This window comes from Hypomesus nipponensis, chromosome 11 (assembly GCF_054491055.1).
Source record: "Hypomesus nipponensis isolate SF chromosome 11, ASM5449105v1, whole genome shotgun sequence".
Lineage (NCBI taxonomy): Eukaryota > Metazoa > Chordata > Actinopteri > Osmeriformes > Osmeridae > Hypomesus > Hypomesus nipponensis.
The window spans coordinates 2,246,439-2,273,978 of NC_140371.1; the positions used below are offsets into that span (position 1 = coordinate 2,246,439).

The 27,540-nt window shown below is 49.1% G+C and overlaps 1 protein-coding gene across 1 annotated transcript; it reads right to left on the reverse strand.

The window, feature by feature from the left end:
- Positions 1 to 3,481: 3,481 nt before the first annotated feature.
- LOC146267692 (uncharacterized) lies at positions 3,482 to 27,211 on the reverse strand. Its single transcript, XM_084709971.1, has 27 exons — positions 27,040 to 27,211; positions 26,152 to 26,265; positions 25,412 to 25,535; positions 23,275 to 23,668; positions 22,697 to 22,774; positions 22,126 to 22,221; positions 21,914 to 21,967; positions 18,076 to 18,129; positions 17,522 to 17,575; positions 17,017 to 17,070; positions 16,807 to 16,860; positions 16,567 to 16,620; positions 16,406 to 16,459; positions 15,751 to 15,804; positions 15,486 to 15,530; positions 15,002 to 15,055; positions 14,857 to 14,910; positions 14,411 to 14,464; positions 14,006 to 14,077; positions 13,886 to 13,921; positions 11,361 to 11,405; positions 11,231 to 11,263; positions 10,896 to 11,042; positions 9,117 to 9,293; positions 6,910 to 7,000; positions 4,477 to 4,554; positions 3,482 to 3,774 (listed from the first exon to the last, which is right to left on the reverse strand). The coding sequence occupies exons 2-27, from the start codon at positions 26,228 to 26,230 to the stop codon at positions 3,533 to 3,535; spliced, it is 2,331 nt and encodes a 776-aa protein (XP_084566097.1). The 5' UTR covers positions 26,231 to 26,265; positions 27,040 to 27,211; the 3' UTR covers positions 3,482 to 3,532.
- Between the last annotated feature and the right edge of the window lie 329 nt (positions 27,212 to 27,540).

Here is a 27,540-nt window from a genome sequence, read left to right on the forward strand (position 1 = left end):
TGACACCTGCTACACTTATGTGCACACACCCGTGCAGGATGTGGCTTCTCCACAGTCAGCCATCTCCATCACCTGCCTCTCATCACCCTCATCCTGGAGGGAGGCTTGTGTCAGGCACACACACACACATCCACACACACACACACACACACACACACACACACGTACAGTACACACACACACACACACGTACAGTACACACACATACATGCTCATGCACGCACACACACAGAGAGGTGGTGCACAGACAGGAGAGACGTACATGTAGTCATTTAGCAGACGCTCTTATCCAGACTACTTACAGTAAGTACAGGGACATTCTCCCCGAGGCCAGTAGGGTGAATTGCCTTGCCCAGGGACACAACGTCATTTGGCACGGCCGGGAATCGAACAGGCGATTTCCTGACCAGTCAGCCACCTGACTTGAGAGATGTGGTGGGGAATGTCCTGCTTCCTGGATGAGTCCTGTGAGACGCAGCACCCCCTAGTGGTTCAACCTCTACCAGCACGGCTCAAACACGGCGATCGATACGAAACATTTTGAAATCAGTTTAATTTAACTCAGAATATTTTTTTTTGCAAATGTTCTACTGCTTTCATTGGTACTGAGCAGCCTAAAACAAATTCACCTCAATCGTGAGTAGCATTCCAAGAGAAGAAGAGAAGACCTCCTGCTGACCCTAACCCTAACCCTGACCTCCTGCAGACCCTAAACCTAACCTCCTGACCTCCTGCTGACAGTAGTCTGGCACGGCGGCCCCCGCCCCCCCCCTACCCCCCCGCCCCACCTGCCCCCCCGCCCCCCCGCCCCACCTGCCCCCCCCTACCCCCCCGCCCCACCTGCCCCCCCGACCCCCCGCCCCACCTGCCCCCCCCTACCCCCCCGCCCCACCTGCCCCCCCGACCCCCCCGCCCCACCTGCCCCCCCCTACCCCCCTGCCCCTCAAGTTCCCGGCCCCTGACGGATGGGCGGTTGCAGCTGTACACTGTGATGGATGAGCCTGAACAGAGAAGCACCTGGAAAACCTGACAGCACCCGGGGTCACCCCACAGGGGCGGGGCAACTAGCGTCCAGCTGGCCCCCTCAGCGGCTGGGGGGGGTCAGCTCCTTCTGGAAGAGGGGGGGCAGAAAGAGAGGAATGGGAGGAGGGAGGAGGTAGAGAGAATGAGGGAGGATAGGAGGAGGGAGGAGGTAGAGAAGGAGGGGGGTGGAGGGGAGGAAGAAAAAGGAGAGGAGGAGGGGCTGGAGGGGAGGAGAGGAGGGAGAGCGAGATGTTGTAGGTAGGGTTGGAGCCATGCTAGTTAGTCAGGCAGCCAGACTGAAGGAGAAGTGTGGAACATGATAGTTCTGAGCAAGCAGGGGAGGTGTTCCTTGAGATCCTGTTGACCCACTGTCTGACAGGAAACTGCAGTGAGCTGGAGGTTGCACTCATCATTTGTCATTGATTTTGCTGCTTTGCATTAAGGTCTCTTATTATTGAGACTGTAGTTAAGATACTGCTGTTGCTATTATTATTCACAGCTACTGATATCTGAAATGTGGTTACTTTGTGCCATGGCTCTTAAATACAGACTGCTCTTTGACTCTGACCACCAAAATACTGTTTAAGAACTGTGCAATTCTGATCCTCGATCTTCTCCTGTACTTCCTATATGGAATATTTGCACATAGCTTGTCTGCTGAATGGCTTAAATGTAAATGTTAAATATAAACATAACACAGCAAATGTCAAAACAATACAGCAATCCTTCTTCCTTCCTTCACTGCCAGTTCAGACCCATACAGTGTGTCTTGGAGAATACAGTTAAACAGCTACATTCCTTCTGGCAGGCCCTGCAGTGCCCTGTACACTGCTGCACCACATCACATAGGCATGTGGGTAGCAGGCAGTAGTCAAAACAAACCATCCCTTATGTGAAGAGTAAGTGTATAGGCTGTCTAGCTTCTCCCCTGTTGGATGGGTGAGATGGGTTCATCACTCAAGAAGAACAGCTGTTGACGTGAACAATGGAGAGAACAATGGGAGAAGAGAAGAGAGGAGAGGAGAGGAGAGGAGAGGAGGGGAGGGGAGGGGAGGGGAGGGGAGGGGAGGGGAGAGGAGAGGAGAGGAGAGGAGAGGAGAGGAGAGGAGAGGAGAGGAGAGGAGAGGAGAGGAGAGGAGAGGAGAGGAAGGGAGGGGAGGGGAGGGGAGGGGAGGGGAGGGGAGGGGAAGGGGAGGGGGAGGGGAGGGGAGGGGAGGGGAGGGGAGGGGAGGGGAGGGGAGGGGAGGGGAGGGGAGGGGAGGGGAGGGGAGGGGAGGGGAGGGGAGGGGGCATGAAGAGAGGTAGAGAGGAAGAAAGGAGAAAAGGGTAGAGCTCCTCAGAGGGAACATGTAGGAAACCAGCAGAACATCTGTGTGTAAGCTGGAACATGAAACAGAGGAACTTCTGTTTAGATCTTCATCTCCACAACTACCCCCAAAAATAGAACCAAGCATACCACCTGAGGTCCTCGGAGTAGTCAGCTGTCCACACATCATCCAGAGCAGGGTCAGGAAAAGCCATCACATCACAACATGCTGCCTTGTCAACCAGACAGCTTCTCTTGGTGTGTTTCGCTGGTTCCTGTGTTCTTGGGAGGTATGATTTGTTTTCAAGGTTTGTCAGAACTCGTGGTCATGCCTGCAGCGTTCAAATCGCATCCTCACGGACCCTTCCCACCCTGCCCATTATCTGTTCTTGCTGCTCCTGTCAGGGAAAAGGTTCAGATTGACAAAAGCGCGCACCTCCAGACAAAGAGCTTCTATCCTTGTGCTTCTCAACAGCTTACCCCCCCCCCCCATGGACTGCATTCATACAATCTATCATGCAGCTATTGATGCACCACAATTAATATTGATTTATATATTTATTAATTGTTGTTTATTATTATTCAGCTGTGGCAGTTCATGTCCACAGCAACTTCAGTTTTTAGCTGTCTGTTGCTACCTCTACTGTCTCGTTGTGAAATACACAAGCTGTCTTCTCACAAGAGAGTTCCTTAAAATATTGACATCCCAGAGCCAAAGCAAAAGCTTCTCTGACCCTGGCAAGCAGGTGTCCGTGATGCACATTGGAGTAAAACAAGTTAGTATTCCTGTTTTCTGGACTTTTATTACAAAGAACAGTGAGATTCGAAGACATCTAGGACTCATATGAGATCAGTTTAAATAAAATGTGTCAAACAGAGATTGCCAATTTTATACATTATACTATGGGTATATGAATTGTTATTTATTTGCCAAAAACAAGCATTTCCATACACATTTTGACATTTCAAATCAGGTCAAACGTTGCCTTGGTGTCAGTGTTTCAGGGATGGACATTGAATGCATATTTACATTGAAACATTTGGTCTGACCACGTAAATACAATTATTAACAAACCATAACTCCTCAGACCCTCCCTCCCTCTCCCAGTATCCCTCCCTCCTTCTCCCCTAACCCCTCCTATTTTTGTTCAACATCCAATCAGTAGGACCGATGTTATCCACAGCTTCCTGTTTCCTGTGTCTCTAGGGGCGTCGCCCCAACCTCCGGGGGGTCTGTGGGATCTGTGGGATCTGGGGGGTCTGGGGGATCTGGGGGGGGCCTCCGTTGGCCGCAGCCTCCAGCAGAGCGCAGCCAGAGGTCAGACAGATGCCTGGGACTCCCCTCAGACCAGGGTGACCTCTCAGACCTGGACGACCCCCGTGACCCCTGTCTCCTTGGCGACCAGGTCGCCCGTTGAAGGATCTGCCTGGACGACCACGCTGACCTAGGGATGGAGGGCGGGAGGGAGAGAAATAGAGAGAGATACAGAGAGAGAGAGAGAGAGGGAGAGAGAGAGAGAGAGAGAGAGAGAGAGAGGGACAGGGAGAGAGATGGAGAGAGAGAGGGGGGAAGATGGAGAGAGGGAGGAAGATGGAGGGAGAAAGAGAGAGAGAGAGAGAGAGAGAGAGAGAGAGAGAGAGAGAGAGAGAGAGAGAGAGAGAGAGAGAGATAGAGAGAGAGAGAGAGAGAGAGAGAGAGAGAGAGAGAGAGAGAGAGAGAGAGAGAGAGAGAGAGAGAGGGAGAGAGAGAGGATCAGAGGGAAGAGGTGAAGACATACTCATGATTAGCCCTATTGATGTGTCTGCAGCCCTGGTCAGTAGAGCAGTACAGGGTGAAACCTGACTGGCTGGGAGGAGACAGGAACCCTTCCTCTCCTGTGCCCAGCCATGCTCTGCAACACCAGTGCCTGGGACACACAGCAACACTGTCACTGCTGAACCGGACCGGTGTTGTCTTCCATCTGATGTCCCCAGATCCTCTGTAAACTAGCTGCAGACAAGCCAGCTGTTCATCCAGACATGACTAAGTGATGACTGATGAAGACAAGCCAGCTGTTCATCCAGACATGACTAAGTAATGGCTGAGTCCTAGATGTTGGGTGTCGTAGTGGCAGCATGCTACCAGTTGCAGGGGTGTCCTTGCTCACCCTTGGGCCCCTGGTCTCCCATGTATCCAGGCACGCCGTGACCTTTGGCGCCCTTGTCTCCCTGCGCCCCTCCATCCCCTGGTGGACACAGACAGGAACAACATCACGGATGAAAACACACCTTCACACCTGCTACACACCTTCACACCTGCTACACACCTCACGGAATGAGAGACACAATATAAGGAATTTGAAAGTGTAAAAAAGGGGGAGGGAGACTGGTTATTTATTAGGAGACAAGCCTATCTGCTCTATTATAGCAGCAGCGTGACTCGATCTGCCATGAAGTTGGGGACAGCCAGAGGAACAGGGTATGATGCAGAAGGCATGTTCTCATTTTTGTATATTTGTTTCAAGTTTACAGTCAATTATTTTGTTCATCAGTTTTAATCACAACATCCAATAACTATTTGAATACAGTGTTTGTGTATGTGTATATGTGTGTGTATGTGTATGTGTGTGTGTGTGTGTGTGTGTGTGTGTGTGTGTGTGTGTGTGTGTGTGTGTGTGTACAGCATGTTATATGTGTGTGACGGCCAGCAGAAAACCCTTCACATGGTGAACATTTGACTTTCTGGGTATTATATATATTTGGAAACTACAAAGTCTCCTGAATACAAATCTGTTTAAATCACTCAGATATATTTATCACAACTGAAGTTACATCATTTTAAAGTTGACCTGTGTCAAAAAGGGATAAGGGAGAACACTGCATTCAAAGATTCCACTCTGTTTCATTCTAATTCTGTGGCGAATATGGAAAGGAAATCCTTTTGTTCGTAATCCCGTTGTGAATGTAAATGTCAGTTTAAGTATAGGCTACATTAATAACTTCTCAGCAAGTAATTTATTTGTTTAACAGCCTTACGTCATTGATCAGTTGTTAGGGGCTGCTGCTGCACTCAAAAGAGCAGGCAAACCAAGGATTTGATTTGACACGGCTTGAATATCTTGCTAGCTAACATGTCCAAAAACCGTTGAAATGAACGGTTTAATCATATACTTTTTGTACGTTACAATGAAGTTTAGGGTGTTAATAAACAAAACAGAAAAAATCTAAATTTTGACCGAGAACAATTTGAGATCTTTTACGGCTTATGGCCAACACTGAGCGCCTGTGACATCTGACTGGTTTCTGCGGGACGCCACACGTATGTATATGTGTGTATGTCTCTGTACATGGATTTTTATTTTTATACAATTTTGTTTTGTTTATTCTTATTATTTTCTTAATTTTTTTACCGACTATTATAACAGCTCATCGTATGTAACATTGCATTATTAGAACTGTTTGTAATTGATGATAAAAATTAAGTTCTATGAAATGTTTTTAATCACGTGTAGTACCTTCACTGTGGACTGCTTTGGCAACATTGTTTAACCTGAACACTCATGTCAATAAAGCATATTGAATTTAATGGAAAATTGAGCCAATAAAGCATATTGAATTTTGATTGAAAGAGAGACAAAGAAAGAGAGGGAGAGAGAGACAGAGAGAGAGAGACAGAGAGGGAGAGAGAGAGAGAGTGACCGAGAGAGAGAGAATCAGAGAAAGAAAGAGAGAAATAGAGAGTAGGTGGTGAATAATAGGAAGTAGAGAAAAAAGGAAAGAAGAAAAGTGCAAGGTTCTTCCTCCATCCCTCCATCCCCCCATCTTTCCATCACTCTATAACTCCATCCTTCCATCACATCACCAGCTTCATCAGACCATCACTGTCTTTGTACCTGACCCAGTCCTCTATAACCCAGTCCTCTATAACCCAGTCCTTTTTGACCCAGTCCTCTATGACCCAGTCCTCTATAACCCAGTCCTTTATGACCCAGTCCTCTTTGACCCAGTCCTCTTTGACCCAGTCCTCTATAACCCAGTCCTTTATGACCCAGTCCTCTATAACCCAGTCCTCTATGACCCAGTCCTCTATGACCCAGTCCTCTATAACCCAGTCCTCTATAACCCAGTCCTCTATGACCCAGTCCTCTATGACCCAGTCCTTTATGACCCAGTCCTCTATGACCCAGTCCTCTATGACCCAGTCTGCTATGAAGTCCCTACCTTGTGCTAAATTAGTTTGGTGTGCTGAATGAACCACGTGGGGATGGGGGGTTCCTGCCCCTCTCCCAGCCCCTGATTCTGTGCCACCCTTCAACAGATGCTGCTGGGGGTGTTCTGGGTACAGCACAACAAGCTGTTCATGCTGATTAACGACCATATGTGTTACTGAGATCACCGCTGAATCTATGCATAAAACGCCTTGTAAATATTCTTAAATTTCATTGGCTTGGCTGAGGGGAAAAGCAAGATGAATGTGACGTCATGACCGGTCCTTTAACAACACGACACAATTCATCATGAGAGGTGCATACACGCAGACACGCACACATGCAGACACACACACGCATGCAGACACGCAGATACGCTCCAGTACGTCTCACCTCTTTTCCCTGGTTTGCCTAAGTCTCCAGGCTCTCCATAGAAGCCTTGCTGTCCCAACTCTCCATCCACTCCATCAATACCTGGATCTCCCTGTACACAAAAATATCAACAGCAATGGCGACCATCAATACCTGGATCTCCCTGTAAACAAGGTAGGAAAACTAGAGAAAAAAAACTGTGAGAATGCATAAGTTAATACACTAATCGACATCACTGACCCATCATTAAGAAGATCAGACAAAAATTTCAATTGTGTGTTCAATTAAATGGTGTTCCTTTGATGTGTGTCTACGGTGTTTAAATTGTTGGCGACACAATGGTGTTACAACGGTCTTGACATGATTCAAAGCGGTTAAATAGGCTTACTTGCTAATCTTATCAATTCAACTCGTACCAGGCTTTTGGTGCTGTAATCAGTCTCTGTTGTAGGAGGATATCGGTGGGCTGTATAAGTTATAAAGATACTGGTTGGGGAAAGGACTCTAATAACTCTTGCCCTCACTATTTGTACATCACGGTCACATGATCTTCTAGGAACAATGAAGGCAAGAAAAGTGATTGGTCAGCAGGCAGTGTTTCCATTCGTGATCATCTTTTATCAAACATAACCTGTCGTGACACTGAAAACCCAGGGTTAAACCTGAAGTTACCTCGCTCACCTCAAATCCTGCTCTGTGGAACAGGCCCCTGGATCTCCAACAACAACCATCAATACCTGAATCACCCTTCTGTAGAATGTGTCTAAAACATTCATTGAATATGCAGTATATAATGAATATACTGTGTTTTTTTTTAAATAAGTAAAAATGCTTTACAAAAAATTACAGAAATGAAGAAAAAAAAACTAAAACACTTTCATGCTGCTGCACAAATACAGAAGGAAAATAAATAAAAATAAGACAATATAAAATGGGGAAAATATTGGGTGCAGTTTACACCAGTGTAGTAATGCCTTCTGTAGACCAGTCAACACTCCTCTACAGACTACTACCACCCTCCTCCTACGCTCAGTACTGATGCAGCCCCATGTTTACCCTGCGCAGGCAGGCCGCGCAGGCAGGCCGCGCAGGCAGGCCGCGCAGGCAGGCCGCGCAGGCAGGCCGCGCAGGCAGGCCGCGCAGGCAGGCCGCGCAGGCAGGCCGCGCAGGCAGGCCGCGCAGGCAGGCCGCGCAGGCAGGCCGCGCAGGCAGGCCGCGCAGGCAGGCCGCGCAGGAGTGGAACCTTCCTGTTTAAACAATAACACATCATCATTGATTTAATCTGTTTCTCGTACTGCTCCCCAGGAGCTGCCAAAGGCTCGCCCCGCTACATGAAACCCTGCTGGTTGGTCAGTGGACGTCCCGGCAGGGGGCTCTGACAGCCACTGCCACATCCAGATGAGTATTTTGAAAACATTTTGCGGCTTTGTGAACTTTTATCGGTCCGAGGGGTTCGGCGGAGAGGCGGTGAGGGAACCGGGCTGGTCGTACTCGGAGCGGGGTTGTCGATGTGGAAAAGCCTTTCCACTCCACAGCCCTGCACTGACCCACTCCAAGAAGAGCTCAACACTGAGCAAGTGCCTCTGGTCTGGGCCTTCTTATTAGTCTTCACAGGGACGTGGAAAGTCTGAATGTTTTCATTCCAACCTGTACTGCCAAATACTTCAGTGCTCTCCTCTCCTGGTCAGTCTCTCCTCTCTTTCTCTCTTACATTTAATCTTCCTCTCTCTTTCTTCCTCTTTCTCTCTTCCCCCCTCTCTCTCTCTCTCTCTCTCTCTCTCTCTCTCTCTCTCTCTCTCTCTCTCTCTCTCTCTCTCTCTCTCTCTCTCTCTCTCTCTCTCTCTCTCTCTCTCTCTCTATTTCTCACTTCAGAGTCTTGCAACATGTTATTGTTTCATTTGGAGAGAGAGACAGACCAGACCTAATGTATGCTGCTGTTTCTCCAGCAGTGTATCCGAGTTCAAGACGTAGAGCCATAACAGGGCTCATGCTGGAGTCGGCCTTGTCCCCCTGGGTTCTGAGTTCCAGTCATGATGAATATCTTTCACAAACGCATACAGGGCATATTCTATTCTAGGTCTCCAGGGTTGCAAAACTTGTAAATGAGACAAATACTAACATTGATTTAAAAAGTGAACAAAAGTCAATATATTTCAATACTACAGAATACGTCGTATCGATACAAAAAATAAACAGGAAACAGGAAACAAAAACAAGTGACTCCTTACCTGGGGTCCTGGGGGCCCCTTCTGTCCTGGGGGTCCGGGGGCCCCCATGGGCACGTCCCCGTACAGGGGGCACACGGAAGCACACGTCCTCTTCACAGAGTTGGCGAAGGTGGACATCTGCTCCAGCACCACGCGCTTACACACCTCGATGACGTGCTGGGCGGGCAGGGTGGGACCCTGTGGAACACATTCAGGCTCACTTACCGTCCACTTGATTTGGACTACCCTGAGCTGAGACCCCGAGCTGAAACCAGCGGAACAGACGTCCCCCCGTGGCGCTGCCTCTGAGGTGCTGTTAATCAAACGCACCTCGAGTACGTTCTAAGTTTTGATCTATGCCTTTCGACCGAGGGACAGGAATAAATCAGGGCCACATTTATCCGAGGAGGTGCCCAGCGCTGGAAGGGGAGGTTGGGGCTGTGACAGGGTGACTGTAGACGCGGTGGGGCCTTAGCCCACAGATTCCAAACACCAGGCAGATATGGTGTTTTCCAAAGACAAACAAAATGTGAAAGCCAAAGTGGTTGACACATGCAGGCCTCACACGGCGCTTGATATGTCAGCAGGCACAGCCGGAGGCGGGCGGGGCTGTTGGGGGCCCGGCCTCACCCATGGCAGCCTCTCAGAGCAGGGAGGCAGGGCTGGACGCGAGCGAGCAATGAACAGAGGCCAGACACTGCCAGCAATATTTCGTTAGGCTCATTATGAGATTTACAGCCTAACAAACTGAAACTCTCGCTGTGAGTCAGAAAAACACTAAGCCTAATGAGAAAGCTGTTAAAAGTCCTTCCTGACAACACCAGTGTTACCGCACGTTGGGAGGGCCAGTGACTTCTGACGACCTGACCGACATTGGAGGAGGATCCTCCCACTTGCCACCACAGGCGAGACCAAAGACAAGAGCTCTTCTCTGGTTTTGAACCAGGATGGGTCCACTCGTTTCGGCTCCATCAGCGGGCCTACCCATGGCCATGTTTAACACTACCCCTACTTCACGCTTCTCCCCAGGCTGGCTAATGTGTGGCCGTGAATAAGAGAGAGCAGCCAGACCGTCCTAGAATACAGTCATCGTTAGCAGACGCTTTTATCCAAAATGACGCAGAGGGGGGGGATTTGAACCTGCGACCTCCAGGTCTGCAGGTGATTACCCTCCTACTGAGCTGTACCCGTCCCAGGGGCTGGGCCGCGTCATCCAGGCCATGTGAGGCTTAGCTGTGTTTTACAACCTGACTCCACATCTGACTGGAGTTGATGCAGGCTCCCGCAAGCCGGCTCCCACCTCTGACCCAGACAGTCAATAAATAGCTTGATTTCAAACATTTGTGTGGCTCTCTTCCAAAACGACGTTGGGGGAGATTTTAACTGTATCTTTTTATGTTGTGCGTAGAGTCCAGGACGCTTGGTCACAGCAAAGGAAAGCGCTAATGGAGACCCAGGGACTGTCTGGCTTGTCGGGACCGGATTAGACTGGACTGGACTGGAGTGAACTTCATTTGACAGGACGTGGCTGGCGTTGACTTGGTTTGGCTGAACTGGACTAGAGATGACCTGAATCAGATTAAAATAAACTTGAATTGGCTAGACTAGATTGGACTGGACTAGACTAAACCTAACTGGACTGAGCTGGACAGGGCTGGGCTGGATGGAGCTGGGCTGGGTTACACTGGGCTGGGCTGGGCTACACTGGGCTGGGCTGGGCTGGGCTGGGTTGCACTGGGCTGGGCTGGGCTGGGTTACACTGGGCTGGGCTGCGTTACACTGGGCTGGGTGTAGACCTACCGGGGGTCCTGGAGGTCCCTGGAAGCCGGCCAGGCCCCCGTCTCCCCGGACACCCTTCACTCCCACTGGGCCTTTACGACCAGCCTCTCCTGCTGGGCCTCGCTTCCCACGGACTCCCTGGGGACCTGGCTCCCCCAGTCCTCCCACCTGGAGAACACGCACACACATGCACCAATAGACACGCACACACACACACGCACACGCACACACACGCACCAATACGCACACACACACACACACACACACACACGCACACACACCCACAACATCAGTCTTAAAATAAACCTGGACTTGAGCTTTGTTACTGAACATGAAGGGCAGGACATCTATCTCACCACTCCTTTGGGCCCCTTGTTTCCTTGTTCTCCCTATGAAGAGAAGGAAGGCACCAGAGTGAGCACACACCCACACCAGACACACTTTTGACACGCAATCCTGGAGAGAAACGGCTTTGTAGAACAGTACCGTGGCTCCTTTGGCACCTGGGAATCCCTGGATGCCTGTGTCTCCCTGAAAGATACAATTGGAGATGAAGCAAACAAAGTATTCAGTCAGAGGATTCAACTGGTCTGCTCAAGTCTTTCCAACTGTAAGGAGTCTAACAAGTCTAATCTCCCTGGTGGAAACTTTCAGATTGAGACATGCTGTGTTTACGTCTCCAGAGTGGAAAACAGGAGGACAGGCTTGGTTCCTTTACTTTGCCACTGAATCTCTTCCATCATACTTCAGGACAGCTCACTATCAGTCACCACTCTTTGAAGGCCTACTATGCATGCCGTGGCACATGGCTCGCTCAGAGGCAGGTTGTTGGATGTACTCAGGGAGTCCCGAGAGATCCCAGACTCTGCTGTGATGTATGGTGATGTTACAGCCAGGTACCTCCAGGCCTCCATCTTGAAGATAACTTGTGTGTAAGTCATCCAGAGAGAGACCAGAGAGAGACCAGAGAGAGACTACAGAAACCAGAGAGACCAGAGAGAGACCAGAGAGAGACCAGAGAAAGACCAGAGATACCAGAGAGAGACCAGAGAGAGACCAGGGAGAGGCCAGAGAGAGACCAGAGAGACTAGAGGAACCAGAGAGAGACCAGAGAGACCAAAGACAGGCCAGAGAGATACCAGAGAAACCATAGAGAGGCCAGAGAGAGACCAGAGAAAGACCAGAGAGAGACCAGAGAGAGACCAGAAGGACCAGGGAGAGACCAGAGAGAGGCCAGAGAGACACCAGAGAGAGACCAGAGAGGGACCAGAGAGAGACCAGAAGGACCAGAGAGAGACCAGAGAGAGGCCAGAGAAAGACCAGAGAGACCAGGGAGAGGCCAGAGAGAGAGAGCAGAGAGAGACCAGAGAAAGACCAGAGAGAGACCAGAGAGTGAACAGAGAGAGACCAGAGAGAGACCAGAGAGACCAGAGAGACCAGAGAGAGAGACCAGAGAGAGACCAGAAAAACCAAAGACAGGCCAGAGAGATACCAGAGAGAGACCAGAGAGAGGCCGGAGAGAGACCATAGAGACCAAAGTGAGAGACCAAAGATAGACCAGAAAGACCAAAGACAGGCCAGAAAGATACCAGAGAAACCAGAGGCCAGAGGGAGACCAGAAAGAATCCGGAGAGACCAGAGAAACCAGAGAAAGACCAGAGAGAGACCAGAGAAACCAGAGAGAGACCAAAGAGAGACCAGAGAGAGACTAGAGAGACCAGAGAGAGGCCAGAGTGAGATCGGAGAAACCAGAAGAGAGCAGAGAGAGACCAGAGAGAGGCCAGAAAGAGACCAGAGAGAGGCCAGAGAGAGGCCAGAGAGAGACCAGAGAGAGACCAGAGAGAGGCCAGAGAGAGGCCAGAGAGAGGCCAGAGAGAGACCAGAGAGAGGCCAGAGAGAGACCAGAGAGAGACCAGAGAGAGGCCAGAGAGAGACCAGAGAGAGGCCAGAGGGAGACCAGAGAGAGACCAGAGAAACCAGAGAGGCTAGAGAGAGAGAGACCAGAGAGAGGCCAGAGCAAGGCTAGAAAACAGCGACCAGAAAGTCAGAGAGAGAACCGAGAGAGATTGATGGATTTCCTCACACACATTTCATCAGCTCGCACTACTGGTGGCCAACAGTCTGTGTGTGTGTGTGTGTGTGGAGATGGTGGGGAATAATGGAGGGCAAAGCTTGGGGGTGTTCAGGAACACAGTTTATCCCATCCAGCCAGTCAGAACGAATGACAGTCAGCAGCAAATCAAAGCCGCCAGAGGAGTCATCCAGCTGTCTGTTTCACCACTGCATGGGGGCTGCTGTGAATCAGGTGACAGATGACTCCGATTCAGATGACTCTGGGGTAGAGGTTCATGCTGATGTTCCCAGTTTATTAGCTATTTTTGAAGTACAAGTACAGGTACATTGGAATTCTTTAATCCTCAGTGGCCTATCTAAACCCATAGTAAATCAGTTCACATTTCTAATAAACAGTATAAGTCCCAACCTTATGCTGCCATAGTTATGAAGGTGGAGGTGGATGATCCAGAATCAAGTCCAGATGATATTACTAGATATTATGAATAGTATTAGATATCTAGAAATAGAGATGACTCTGGGGGAGATGGAGTCAGATGATTCATATCCTTGGACTCGGGGGTAGAGGTGATTTATTAACAGCCTGAGCTCAGACGTGACCCCACAGACACACCGGAACCTGGGCATCAGGTCAGCTCCAGCGTCTTGCCTGGGGGATTACTGGGAGAGTCACAAACGTGAATCTACTGCTTCCTATCACATTCCCATCACTTCCCATGACGCCATGAGCAGAAAAGACTGTCAAATATGGGATTGCGGGAAATGCGGTTTTGTGCATGGTTGTATCCTGTCCTGTAATGCACTGCTCCTGGTTTGTCCGACCCTACGGTATTCTGCTATATCGTGTACCATCCTGCGCTCTGCTATCCTCCCTCCCTCCTCCGCCCGCCCCTGCCCTGCTGATCCTAGCCGTCAGCATGTGGAGTGAAGCCAGTTACCTTCGGTCCTGGTCTGCCTGGAACGCCCACATGGCCCTATGGGAGCAATGGCATGCGTCAGTGGTTCAGAGAGAATAAAGATTTCAAAGACTTAAGGAAAGATCCTTCCGGATCACTCACTACTGGTCCTGGTGGTCCTATTAACCCGGGTCTTCCTGGTTTGGCTGCTGAGCCCTTGAATCCTCTAAGGCCCTGGATGAAGAAACAAGAAACGAGGCTTCAGTCGATCAGGAGTCCGTCTGCTGTCTGCTACACACACCCAGTAAGGTGGGGAAGAACACTACATTTGACTAACACACACACACTCCTATCAACACACTTCTACAAACACACACACTACAACTAGCACACACACTACTACTAACACACACCACAACTAACACACACACACACACTCCTACTAACACACATGTCTCTGAATGCATGGAGTCTCAGAAAGGAGAGGAAGGAGGAGAAAAGGGAGAAATAGAGAGAGAGAGAGAGTCCAATGGAGGAGTGAGAGAAGTGGTGTAAAGGAGTGCTTACTTGTCTTCCTGGTGGGCCCATCTCTCCTGGAGACCCCTGGGCTCCTTTCTCCCCCTGGAAGACACGCAGGTTCAGGTGGTGAATCAGACACGCAGGTTCAGGTGGTGAATCAGACACCCAGGTTCAGGTGGTGAATCAGACACCCAGGTTCAGGTGGTGAATCAGACACCCAGGTTCAGGTGGTGAATCAGACACCCAGGTTCAGGTGGTGAATCAGACACCCAGGTTCAGGTGGTGAATCAGACACGCAGGTTTAGGTGGTGAATCAGACACGTAGGTTCAGGTGGTGAATCAGACACCCAGGTTCAGGTGGTGAATCAGACACGCAGGTTCAGGTGGTGAATCAGACACGCAGGTTCAGGTGGTGAATCAGACAGGCAGGTTCAGGTGGTGAATCAGACACGCAGTAGAACAGGAGTGTATTATCTCAGAGAGGATCATGTTACCTTGACTCCTAACTGTCCTCCTCGACCATCTGGTCCCTGTGGCCCCTGATAAGCCTGCATGGAGGAGACATAGTGATCACACACATACACACACACACACAAATGCCAGAGACAAACATACATAACAATGTGTGGGTGTGTTTACCTCTATCCCTGGGTCTCCATCTCTGCCTGGCAGTCCTGGGTCCCCTATGATGCCCTGTGGAGATACAACATCATCACACACAGGAAGACATCATCACACACATTATGACATCATCACACACGATGACATCATCACACACAGGAAGACATCATCACACACAGGATGGCATCATCACACACAGGAAGACATCATCACACACAGGATGACATCATCACACACAGGAAGACATCATCACACACAGGATGGCATCATCACACATAGGAAGACATCATCACACACAGGAAGACATCATCACACACAGGATGGCATCATCACACACAGGAAGACATCATCACACACAGGATGACATCATCACACACAGGATGACATCATCACACACAAGATGACATCATCACACACAGGAAGACAGCGCCAGGACATCTTATAACAGGTTATCATTAAAACAGAGAACACAGGAAGTGATTGTTCAGAACAGATAATTCACCTTCTGTCCTACAGTGCCAAATCTGCCCGTCTTCCCTTGGATACCCTTGATGAGACAAAGAGGAAAACACTTTTAATATGAAGCATAAATTATGTGGATGTAACGCATTCTAATGTCCAGTAGTGTGTGTGTAACGCATTCTAATGTCCAGTAGTTTGTGTGTAACGTATTATAATGTCCAGTAGTGTGTGTGTAACGTATTCTAATGTCCAGTAGTGTGTGTGTGTCTGTGTTCAGATCCAATAGACTTACGAGGCGTACTTACAGGTTTCCCTTTCTCTCCAGCTGCTCCTGTCTCTCCAGGATCACCAACAATACCCTGGTGAAACACACACACGCACACACGCGCATACACACACACATTTATCAGTGAGTCACATCTCTGCAGTTACTGGCAACCATAAACTAAAATGGGGAATAAAACCGAACCGAAATATTTTGTTTTCGTAGTTCAGCTGGGTCCAATAAATAAAAACACTTTTGCGTCGTTGTAGTTAATATTCTGGGATGACTATAGCAACCTAACACCCACTACTTGATATGACAACCCTTGACACCAGACAGTTGCCCCCCCCACTCTCTTGCTGGAGTTGCAGTAATCCCCCGCCCCCCCGCCTCCCGCCCCCTCAGGCTTGCAAAGCCCCAGCGCAGGTACACACAGCTGTGTGTGGGGAGAGTGAACACGTTCCAGAACATAGCTGAACACCTCCGGGTCTTCTCTCCAACATTCTCCATGATTCATCTGCAGTGAGAGTCAAAGACTGGCCTTCTGGGTGGGGGTGGGGGGCAGATATGCTGGATTTAGAAGTGTCTTAAGGGTGTTGAATGTCTTTAGAACAACAAAGGGGGATTGGGGATGGCAGTTTGTTTTACCTGTGTTGCCCCCCTCCCCCCTCCCACCCAGGCCTTGTCGCTCTTACCTGCTTCCCTTGTGGCCCCAGGGGGCCCTCGGAACCTGGTCTCCCGTCCGCCCCCTGGAAAACAAGCGCATGGACATGGTCAAGATAGTACAGTGTGAATCACATGTTCAATGGGGGAGGGGCAGGTGGAGAGAGGAGAGAGGAGAGAGGAGACTAGTTACCTTCACTCCCTGGTATCCAGGGATCCCTTCATATCCTGGTTCACCTCGCGCCCCCTTCAGGAAGACTCAGAGTTAGCTCCACGCTGCAACTTATCTTCTGATTGTTAAGGAGTCCGATTCTTCCTGCCATACCTACTGTTTGACTCCACATGTATTTGTTCACATAATCAATCCAGTCAACAATCAATATTGAAGTGATCAAGCAGAAACCGATCGAGGTCCTGGTCCAAGACTACATACCACTTCTCCTTGCTCGCCGGTCAAACCCAAATCTCCAGGTGACCCCCGAACTCCCTGTAATCATCACCAAGACAACCATATGAGACTGTGTAAATCTGCTCCTCAGCATGGGAACACAACACACCATAGTGGACAGAGCAGAGCTGGGATGAAACCATGGGGCATGAGAGCCATAAAAGCAGAGGTTCAGTTGAGATCAGAGATGTTTACCTTGAAGCCTCCCGCTCCCTGTAATCCCTTCAGACCTTTAGGACCCCTGTCGCCCTGAAACACAGCAGCTCGTTAAAACCGCAGCTCGTTAACACAAGGGGGTCAGATGGCTGAGCGGTTATGGAGTCGGGCTATTAATCAGAAGGCTGTTGGTTCTACACCCGGCCGTGCCAAATAACGTTGTGTCCTTGGGCAAGGCACTTCACCCTACTTGACTCGGGGAGAATGTCCCTGTACATTTACATGTAGTCATTTAGCAGACGCTCTTATCCAGAGCGATTTACAGAAAGTACAATGTCCCTGTACTTACTGTAAATCGCTCTGGATAAGAGCGTCTGCTAAATGACTACATGTAAATGTACATCAGATCGTTAACACAGTAGCTCTTTAACATCTGCAGGGAGAATATGATTTGATTCTAATGGGTGTTTGGTGGATTATAATCTGATTCTAATGGGTGTTTGGTGGATTATAATCAGATTTTAATGGGTGTTTGGTGGATTACCACTCGGCCTCGCAGTCCTCTCATTCCTTTATCTCCTCTGATCCCCTCCTCGCCCTGGAGGAGAGGGGGGAAGATTTGGTTAATGACATTCTGACCTTCAATGCTAACATGCAGATAGGAGGAGATAGAAGCACAGAGGAGACGAGAGGAGAGAAGGGAGGAGAAGGGAGAAGAAGGGAGGAGAAGGGAGGAGGAGAGAGGAGAAGGGAGGAGAAGGGAGGAGGAGAGAAGAGAAGGGAGGAGAAGGGAGGAGAAGGGAGGAGGAGAGAAGAGAAGGGAGGAGAAGGGAGGAGAAGGGAGGAGGAGAGAGGAGAAGGGAGGAGGTGCTTACAGACAGTGCAGGACAGGAGTGAGGATCAGGGAAGCTGAGAGAAAGAGAGAAAGAAAAAAAGAAAAAAAGAGAAAAAGAGAAAAAGAGAAAAAGAGACAAAGAGACAAAGAGAGAGGTGACACAGAAAGGAAAATAGAGGAATCCAAGGAAAGGACATTATAGAAAAGGACCAGACATGCAGACAGGAGCAGAGTGTAGGAGAGCAGGTCAGGACAGGTCTTACCTTAGGGCCTGTCTCTCCAACATGACCATAGTCCCCTGTGTTTCCCATGATGCCCTGCAACACAGACAGGACTTGCTCAGTGAATTATTAAAAGAACAAACTCAAAAATACACTGATAGTTGACGGAAACCTTTGAATTACAACCCCATCTACTAATATGACAGCAGTGACTTAGTATAACACCAATGATTACATCTTTGGAGAGTAGCCTGGCAAGCTGTAAACTGCAGGTAAAATAATCAACTGTAAAGTAACAGAAAGAAATTCCCTCCAGCAGAACCAGTCAGTGTCTGGCTGGCATGCAGCACTCTTGGCTCGTCTCTGCATCTGATTGATGGAATAAGACAGTGGAGACACTAAAGCAATAGTTTTTACAAACTGTCAAATGTTTGGGTACCACAGCGAACTGCAGTCTGTGGAAGGACTGTGGCTTAGGAGGCGGAATTTGAGTCAAGTCCCTGATGGATTCATGATTATCATAACATGTTCTGTAGCGGGCAGATGTTGAGAGAGGAACCTGATCTGAGCCCAGCTCCTCTGTGGGATCCTTCTGCCATTAGAAAACAAGACCACAGTCAGGTGTCAGATGTGTGTTCAAGACCAACGATCCCATTAGTGGGAGACCAACCAGAGGGTGTGAGCCCTGGGAATAGGCTGCCGACTGGTCTTCCAATGGAACAACCGTTCTGTTTTCACACGTGTCGACTTCCCCCGCTAATAGGGAGAAATGTGTTGGCCAACTGGCTGTGTTTCCCTCATCAACAAACACCCCAGAACAAGGCCAGGAGCTCTCGGCATCCGTTTATTTAACCATCTTCTTACCCAGAACCACTGTGTGCACACTCAGCTCCATAAGGACCTGCCCATTTAGCTGGTCTGGGGCTAGCTTCAGTTAGCTGGTCTGGGGCTAGCTTCAGTTAGCTGGTCTGGGGCTAGCTTCAGTTAGCTGGTCTGGGGCTAGCTTCAGTTAGCTGGTCTGGGGCTAGCTTAAGTTAGCTGGTCTGGGGCTAGCCCATTTAGCTGGTCTGGGGCTAGCTTCAGTTAGCTGGTCTGGGGCTAGCTTCAGTTAGCTGGTCTGGGGCTAGCCTGAGTTAGCTGGTCTGGGGCTAGCCCAGTTATCTGGTCTGGGGCTAGCCCAGTTATCTGGTCTGAGGCTAGCCTGAATTAGCTGGTCTGGGGATAGCATCAGTTAGCTGGTCTGAGGCTAGCCCAGTTATCTGGTCTGGGGCTAGCCTGAGTTAGCTGATCTGGAGCTAGCCTCAGTTATCTGGTCTGGGGCTATCCCAGTTAGCTGTCCTGGGGCTAGACTCAGTTAGCTGTCCTGTGGATAGCCTCAGTTAGCTGGTCTTGGGGCTAGCCCAGTTATCTGGTCTGGGGCTAGCCTGAGTTAGCTGGTCTGGGGCTAGCCCAGTTATCTGGTCTGGGGCTAGCCTGAGTTAGCTGGTCTGGGGCTAGCCCAGTTATTTGGTCTGGGGCTAGCCTGAGTTAGCTGGTCTGGGGATAGCGTCAGTTAGCTGGTCTGGGGCTAGCCTGAGTAAGCTGATCTGGGGATAGACTCAGTTAGCTGTCCTGTGGCTAGCCTCAGTTAGCTGGTCTGGGGCTAGCCTCAGTTAGCTGATCTGAAGCTATCCTCCTTATCTTGTTAGGGGTAGACTCAGGTAGACAGGACTGGGGCTAGCCTCTGTTAGCTGGTCTGGGGCTGTCTTCACTTATTTTACTGGGGACTGTTACTTTCACCTGGGCTAGGGTTATGGTATATAGGGAGACACAGAGGGTGGGAGGTAGTCAGAGAAAGGGATTGAGGCAAACAGCAAGGGAGGCAGGTATTGAGAGAGAGCCATAGAGAGAGAGCCATAGAGAGAGCCAGAGAGAGAGAGAGAGAGCCATAGAGAGAGAGAGAGAGAGAGAGAGAGAGAGACAGAGACAGAGACATAGAGAGAGCCAGAGAGAGAGAGAGGGGGAGGGGGGAGTCAGCCAGGGACCACCCAGTGCCTCAGAGGAGACGTCCATCTCTGTGCCCCAGGAAACAGCCTGCTTGGCCGGCAGCGGGGGTGGCAATAAAGCCGTTCTGCCCTGAGATAGGCTGCCTGGCTGGGGGCACGGTTTAACTGAGTCACACAATGCAGATGTTCACCCCCACAGCATGCAGCCGTGCATCGCTCACTGTCTGTGGGTCTGGAAAGCTGCTGAGTGTGTGTGTGAGGTTGTGTCAGCATGTGTACAAGTGTGTGTCGGCGTTTGTTAGTACATTTGTGTGTGGATACAGGGTGTGCCTTTTCGTGCATGAATGTGCATGTAAGTGTCTGTGCACAAGTGAAACTGGTGTTGACGTGAACGAGGCAAGTTTCCACCCTGAGAACCCGACTCTGAAAGGGCACGATGCATGCCTTGCCAAGCCAGCATCTCATTTCTCATGAAGGAGACAAGCCTCTGTCCTAAAACACACTACGACCCACATGTTTCCCTTCTCTGGGTCGTGTTTAAAATGCATTACGTTGCGCTTTAACATACCGCCGAGAATTGGAGCTACATCAAAGAGCTAAATTAGTCATAACTCTCAACTGGAAATAATCATGTCTCAGGCCTCAGGGGCGCACAGTCAGATATATAGACGTGTAATGAGATCCTCATGCTGTTTGTTGTCCTCTTTAATGATGCTGTTCAGACAACATTGTTGACCTTTGGGCCTTTTGACGGCCCTGCCTTTTGACCTGACCCAAACCCTCCACAGCCTTTCTGCAATGATGACTTCTGTTCTTGTTGGAGCTGTGCTAATGATGTTTCACAACATGGTAATGAAACACAACAATAAACCCTGACTAGAATGGAATAGAATAGAATGGAGAAAGGTTCTAAGAAAATTGGAATCAGAAAGACCCTTCCATAGAACCCTGTGTTTCAAAGCCAACTGTGAGTTTCTAGTAAGTAAATATGTGATTTCCTTGGCTAAAGTCAGGCTCTCCAGGTGGAGACGCTTGAATGTGAGAGATCGTATCATTCCACATCAGAATGATCCTTCAGTCCAGGAATCTCTCCTGGAAGTACAGAAGGTGTGTTATCACCTCTGTTCTCACTCCCGGTTCACCTCAGGTGATCCTTATCTCTCAGGATTGATGTTCCCGTCCAGACAGAAGGTTGTCTGTGTACACCAATGCTACGTGTCTAGCTCCTGGCTCTATTGCCGACCCGTCACGTTCAAAACAGAGAAAAACGAAATTCATAAACAGTTCAAAACAAATGTGTCAAATTTGAGATGAAACACAAACGTTATGCAGTGTTCCAGAAACACTAGAAAAGGTGTTTCTGTTTCTTGATGCACCTTTTGACGTGGTCCGGGCAGGAGAGGGGATCCCTACTTACTTTGAATTGTTTTCCAGAAGCAGAACATCTGCAGTGAGCCAGCCTGGGTTTTCCTACAGTACGTCATCACCCACAGCTCCATGACTACAGCATGTTCTGTGTGCATGTTCTCTCTCTACGTCTCCCCCTGGCTCTCTCTTTCCCTCTCTCTCTCTCTCTCTCTCTCTCTCTCTCTCTCTCTCTCTCTCTCTCTCTCTCTCTCTCTCTCTCTCTCTCTCTCTCTCTCCCTCTCTCCCTTCCTTCCTCTCTCTCTCTCTCTCTCTCTCTCTCTCTCTCTCTCTCTCTCTCTCTCTCTCTCTCTCTCTCTCTCTCTCTTTCTCTTCCTCAGTGCTGCAGATTTCTGTCACCCCGCTTAGTGTTAAACTCCGCATATTAGTATCAGGCCTGAGTCAACAGGGACCAATGATAAGTTCACAGACTGTAAGACTGTAATCCAATATCCATCCTGAACAACACAGTAGTGACATGGAGCTCTTACCCAGTTCCCCAGTTTTCCTGGCTCTCCAGTGTTGCCTGGGAGACCTCTGTGGCCCTGTGGATTGACAACGGACAGGAAGTCAGTCTCTAATTACAGGAAGTTCACTTCAATATCCAGGATGTTAGCTTTAACATACAGGAAGTTATCTTGAACATAGAGAAAGGAAGCTTCAAAATAAAAGTCAGCATGAACACAGGTTTGGGGTTATTCACCTTGGATCCTGAAGGTCCCTGGACACCTGGCTGGCCATTCATACACTTACAGGTGGCTCTGCCTGCGGTCAGCCCAATCTCTGCATAGCCCCCACACTGTCAGGAGGAGGCAGGGAGGGAAGGAGGCAGGGAGGCAGGGAGGGAGAGAGGCAGGGAGGGAGGGAGGGAGGGAGGGAGGGAGGGAGGGAGGGAGGGAGGGAGGGAGGGAGGGAGGGAGGGAGGGAGGGAGGGAGGGAGGGAGGGAGGGAGGGAGGGAGGGAGGGAGGGAGGGAGGGAGGGGGAAAGAGAGAGCCAGGGGGAGAGGTAGAAAGAGAACATGCACACAGAACATGCTGTAGTCATGGAGCTGCGGTCATGGAGGGAAACTAAGAGGAGTGGTTGAGTGTGTGTGTGTGTGTGTGTGTGTGTGTGTGTGTGTGTGTGTGTGTGTGTGTGTGTGTGTGTGTGTGTGTGTGTGTGTGTGTGTGTGTGTGTGTGCGTGCGTGTGTGTGTGCGTGTGTGTGTGTGTTGGGGCAGTAATGTGACAGGGATGAGGATGGATAAGGATGGATGAGGATGGGTTGTAACTCACCACGCTGGAGAGCTCACAGCAGCCCTCTGAGTAGGCCTGCTCTGGGTCACATGACACATCCATCTGTTGGAGGTCCACCTGGGAACACCACAACACATCACACCCAGTCTCCTGAACCTCTAATGAACCTCCAGTCTAATGGACCTCCAGTCTAAAGAACCTCCAGTCTAATGAACCTCCAGTCTAAAGAACCTCCAGTCTAAAGAACCTCCAGTCTAATGGACCTCCAGTCTAATGGACCTCCAGTCTAAAGAAGGAGGAGGGAGGCAGGGAGGCAGAGAGACAGGGAGGCAGTCTAATGAACCTCCAGTCTAATGAACCTTCAGTAGTTTACTTAAGGACTTTGAGGTAGGAGTTTAGGTGAGACTTTTTCTTGGGGATCAATCTACTGTTCTATTGAAAGCCTACCGAGTGATTTCCCCACACTGGACAGCTCACAGCTCCATGAATTCAAATGGATGAAATACAACCACAATACAATCCTTCATGAACAGGGGGATCCGTGTTGAAGGGTCCCCTTGAATGAACAAGAGACTAAAGACAGTGTTGTCTGTATGAAGATGCTGCAGGACACTCACCGACGCGGTGCGTTGTCCGGCCGCGCGCTTCACGATGGATGTGAAGCCCTGGCGTATGACAGGCCTGGGGTCGTCAATCGCCTCGACGCTGACCTCCTGGCAGTCCACCAGCAGGCTCACCTCACCGCCCTTCACGCTCAGCGCCAGCTTGTGCCACTCGCCGTCAAACAGCTTCTCCACGCCGCGGAACGTGCGCAGCATCTGGCTCCCCTGCGGCCCGCTGTAGAAGAAGTCCAGGGAGCGAGTGTCGTCGTGGAAGCGCAGGCCCACCTGGTCCCGTCCCTGGGGGTCGCTGACCTGCCACAGGTTCCAGGAGTGCCTGGCCGCGTCCTGGGTCACCTTGAATGTGGCGATGATGGAGTAGTCTGAGGGCAGGCCGTCTGGGAGGATGTCACTGGGAGGCAACAGCCAAGGGACAGTTGGTGTGACAGATTTAGTCGTTTCATGTTTGTCAAAGGTCCTCTACGATATAGGCTTGCTTTACACTGCCATTTTATGAGACTCCAAAAGGCTATTTAAGGTATGACTTCATGTTGTATCTTATCTAGTGTTTTCATCTGTTTGTTTACATGTTTGTTTGTTTGTTTACATGTACGCTTGTTTACATGTACGTTTATGTGTTTGTGTACCCCGGCTTCATGGTGCGTCTGCACGGCCCCTTCCCTTCTTCATGCTGACTGCATGTAAAGAGATTATAAACTCTGGTACGAAACATTCACGTGCAACTCACACAGACTAGGTTTGCCTAGCATGTTGGGAAACGACACGCTGAAAGTATCAGTGCTTCTGCTTCGGCCGCTGCATGGGGCTGACTCCATGTTGTCAGTCTGGGATTGTTCCCAATAGCTTTTAGTGGTTAAAAACCAGAAGGTTCCTGAGAGCCACTCTGGTTGGAAAGATCAGCTCACTCATTCTAGAGTTAACGTCTTCAATAACAATGAATGTGTTCCATGGCAACTCCCACCCCCACAGTACTCAGTGGCGTTCTGTCAAGACAATCCCGCCTTGTTCTCCTGCTCGGGGTTCCACTTTGACACTGAAGTTGATCTCTCTTTGTTTCCATGATTTGTGTTATTTGATTTAGAGTGCCTTACGCTCCCCCTCTCTCCCCCTCATACACACACACAGTGTAAATAAACAATGTACAGTACTCTGGTTGAGGCAGAGAGAGGGTTGAGGGAGTCCAGGCTGGCAGAGACACAGAGAGGAGACCAAACTGAAGAGACAGCCTGCTGCTAGTCCCCGCCTCCCAGGAGTCTAGGGGACACATGCAACGTACTGTAAACAGAAACAAACACAGCCTCCACAGGCCTCAGACGTGCCTCGTCTCTGATCCCAGTGTGTTGGGACGATGAAAGAATTTCCATGATAAATGTCAAAACGATTCATCCACATTCACACACAAACAAACACATGTCTAATTACTGAAGCAGAGTAGAGGGTATGCCACTGAGAAAAAGGGTTCTTTTGCACAGAAGGGTAAATTAAATGTTTAAATAAACAATGCCCCCCTCCCCCACACACACGCAACACACTCCCACGCACATAAACACACATGCACGTACACACACAATATACCCACCCACCCATGACCTTTCCAACCAGAGTGTCTCTCAGAAGCTTTCTGGTGACGTCTGAGAGCTATCTGAATACTCAGCGGTGAGCATACAGGGGCCCGGAAGGTTCCACACAGAAGTAGGAGTCAAGTCTGATTGTTTTGAAAGAGGGCATAATTACAACAGAGGGAGAAATTCTTGGCTGGTTACCGTAACATTGTGGAAGGCTTGGTAGGGTACTGGCCACACACTGATTAAACCATTGGCCTTGGTACAACCCATTGCCATCAAATACAGTTAAACACGATTATTCATCCTCACTGAAGAATAAGGACATGGTTTGGGAGTTTGGCTTTGCCATATGAAGAGGAAATTTGATTCTGAATTACAAAAGTTTTTTTTGGTACGTTTGGTTTCTACACCATTCTGGGTTAGGGTTAGGGTTACACCTCCATTCTGGAGCCAATTGGCTCTCCAGTCTAGCCATGCTATGCTTAAGGGTACTGAGGACAACCATGCATTGGCGCAGCACACATTTGATTCCTCCCCCCTGACGGCCCTGCGGTGCACCCCCCCGGTACCTCATGGACTTGCGTAGGTGGATGGCGGGGTTGACACGGTAAGCCACAGCATCAGCTTCAGAGCCGTTCACCCTCCTCACTCCTCTGGACTCAGACACCCGCAACTCCTCCAGCAGGTCAAAACCTAACCCCACAGACAGCTCAATCAGATGCACATACAGGACTGCCTGACCACCAACATCTCCTGTTTGTCCGGTCCAGTTGAAAGAAAGTGGAAAAGGTTGTGATAATCAAACGTTTCCTTAATGAAATGAAAGACATGATACATTGGTTTATTGGTGTTATTGGTGTTCGGGGGCACCAGGAGAATCAGTGCTTCCTGTCATGTGACTACCGGCTGTCGAGCTCTGACAGGCTGACGGGAGGGATGTTTACTGTGACATCACAGTGACATCAGCTTCTTAGAGGACCTGGGAAGATGATGTCACTGTCTATACAGGAAGTAGCCTCCAGAGTAGTGAGGGATCACTGAGAAGGCTTTCTGAGTTAGCCCTGCCTCTTTAGGCCATGTGCTGCTATCTGCTGGTCATGCTGAAGTATAACACTGAATATTTTGAACACTAATTTGAACGAGGTACCTGGTAAAATGTGGCATTAAAAACAGCAGCACATTTGAACAATTATTGCAATGAAAGTTTACAGGCGGAACTTAAACCAAGCAATAAACAAAACTGAAACTATGTTTAAACTTTAAACTTCCATGTGAAAACTAATCGCGCTGGGACAGTTCTAGAACTTACTTGGCAATTCTTGGCATGTTGTCAATCCAAAGATGGCTAGGAAGACTGGTAAAACCAGCATCTCCTTCAAGGCTGGCATCTTATTAAACTTAGCTGTCAAGGGGTTATATATGCCTGCGAACAGTAGAAACATTCTGTCACGTTCTAACCTCAGCTTCATTGAACAAATTGAAAGTTAATTAAGAGATCTTAAAAAATACATATATATATATATATATATATATATATATATATATATATATATATATATATAGATAGTATTTCAAAAATATCAAAATCTGAAAAAGTACAGTACACATTATATTCATAGTATCAACATGTTTGCACTAATTCAACAAAGGAACATATTATTGTAAATCAGTCAAATTAAGTGCAACAACTAGGCTACAGCTTCCACATAGATTAGTTTATTTCTAATTGAGAACATGCCCGAGTCTGTATATAACACACATGTTAAGGTTTCCCTTATTTATAAAGGATAATAATCATTGGAAATCCTAAATGATGTGGATTATTACATAAAATAGCCTAGATCGCACCACATCAACGATCAGAGTTCCGAATCAGAAACATATATTACCTTTAAATCATTGCAATTCAACACAAATCATCAGACTTAATGAATACAAAAATAAAAAGATCAACAAAACACTGATAAATGCCTGAATAGCTATGAGTTAGACTGAATATAAAGTATAAAGAGTTGTCACAGTTCCCTTGATCCGATGGCTGAGAGAGATCTCAACTGAGCACCTACACGAGGACGCTGCACTGCAACTGTCATCTAAAACACCCTACCACACAAAATCACATTTCTATTTCATAATCCATGGTCAAATGTAATGACTCCCGTGGTCAGGACGAAGAAACTGTTGAAAAAGCACTCACATATTCCTGAAAGAGGCCCTGAGGTGATCTGCAGACGGCTCTGTTCCCGGTCTTGCAGTGATAATGTATCCTGCTCTAAAGTGGCATCCCTAGGCCGCTGCTGGAACACAGGACCATTCAGCCAGGAGGCGCTGAGAGACTCTGCCCCCGGCGCTCCACTCCACCCTGGGCTCCAGACCATCCCTGCCAGCCCCCTCAGAGGCGTCACCTCCACGTGCTGACCTGACGCAGGCCTGACGGGACCTTAGCACCAGACCGACTCCGCCAGGCAGGTGTAAACGAGGTGTGTGTCTACGTTTATTGAGAGAAAGCGTAGTTCTTCAATTGTTCATTTAGGCTGAGGGGGCATTTTAAAAGCTCCACACCTTGACCCAAACAACGGGTCGAAAACGGACTAAACTATGACTTTTCATAATGTTACTTAGGTCTAGTTTTATTTTAAATGTAGGTATGATTTGTTGCATTTGTCCTGAGGGCTTACAATCCAACGTTTATCCACAG

Coding starts and splice junctions, on each gene's coding strand:
- LOC146267692 (XM_084709971.1), bottom strand. CDS start 26,230: ATGCCAGCCTTGAAGGAGATGCTGGTTTTACCAGTCTTCCTAGCCATC. Junction 21,968..22,125: donor AGGGACCTTCAGGATCCAAG/GTGAATAACCCC, acceptor GTCAATCCACAG/GGCCACAGAGGTCTCCCAGG. Junction 14,465..14,856: donor GAGGACAGTTAGGAGTCAAG/GTAACATGATCC, acceptor CGTGTCTTCCAG/GGGGAGAAAGGAGCCCAGGG.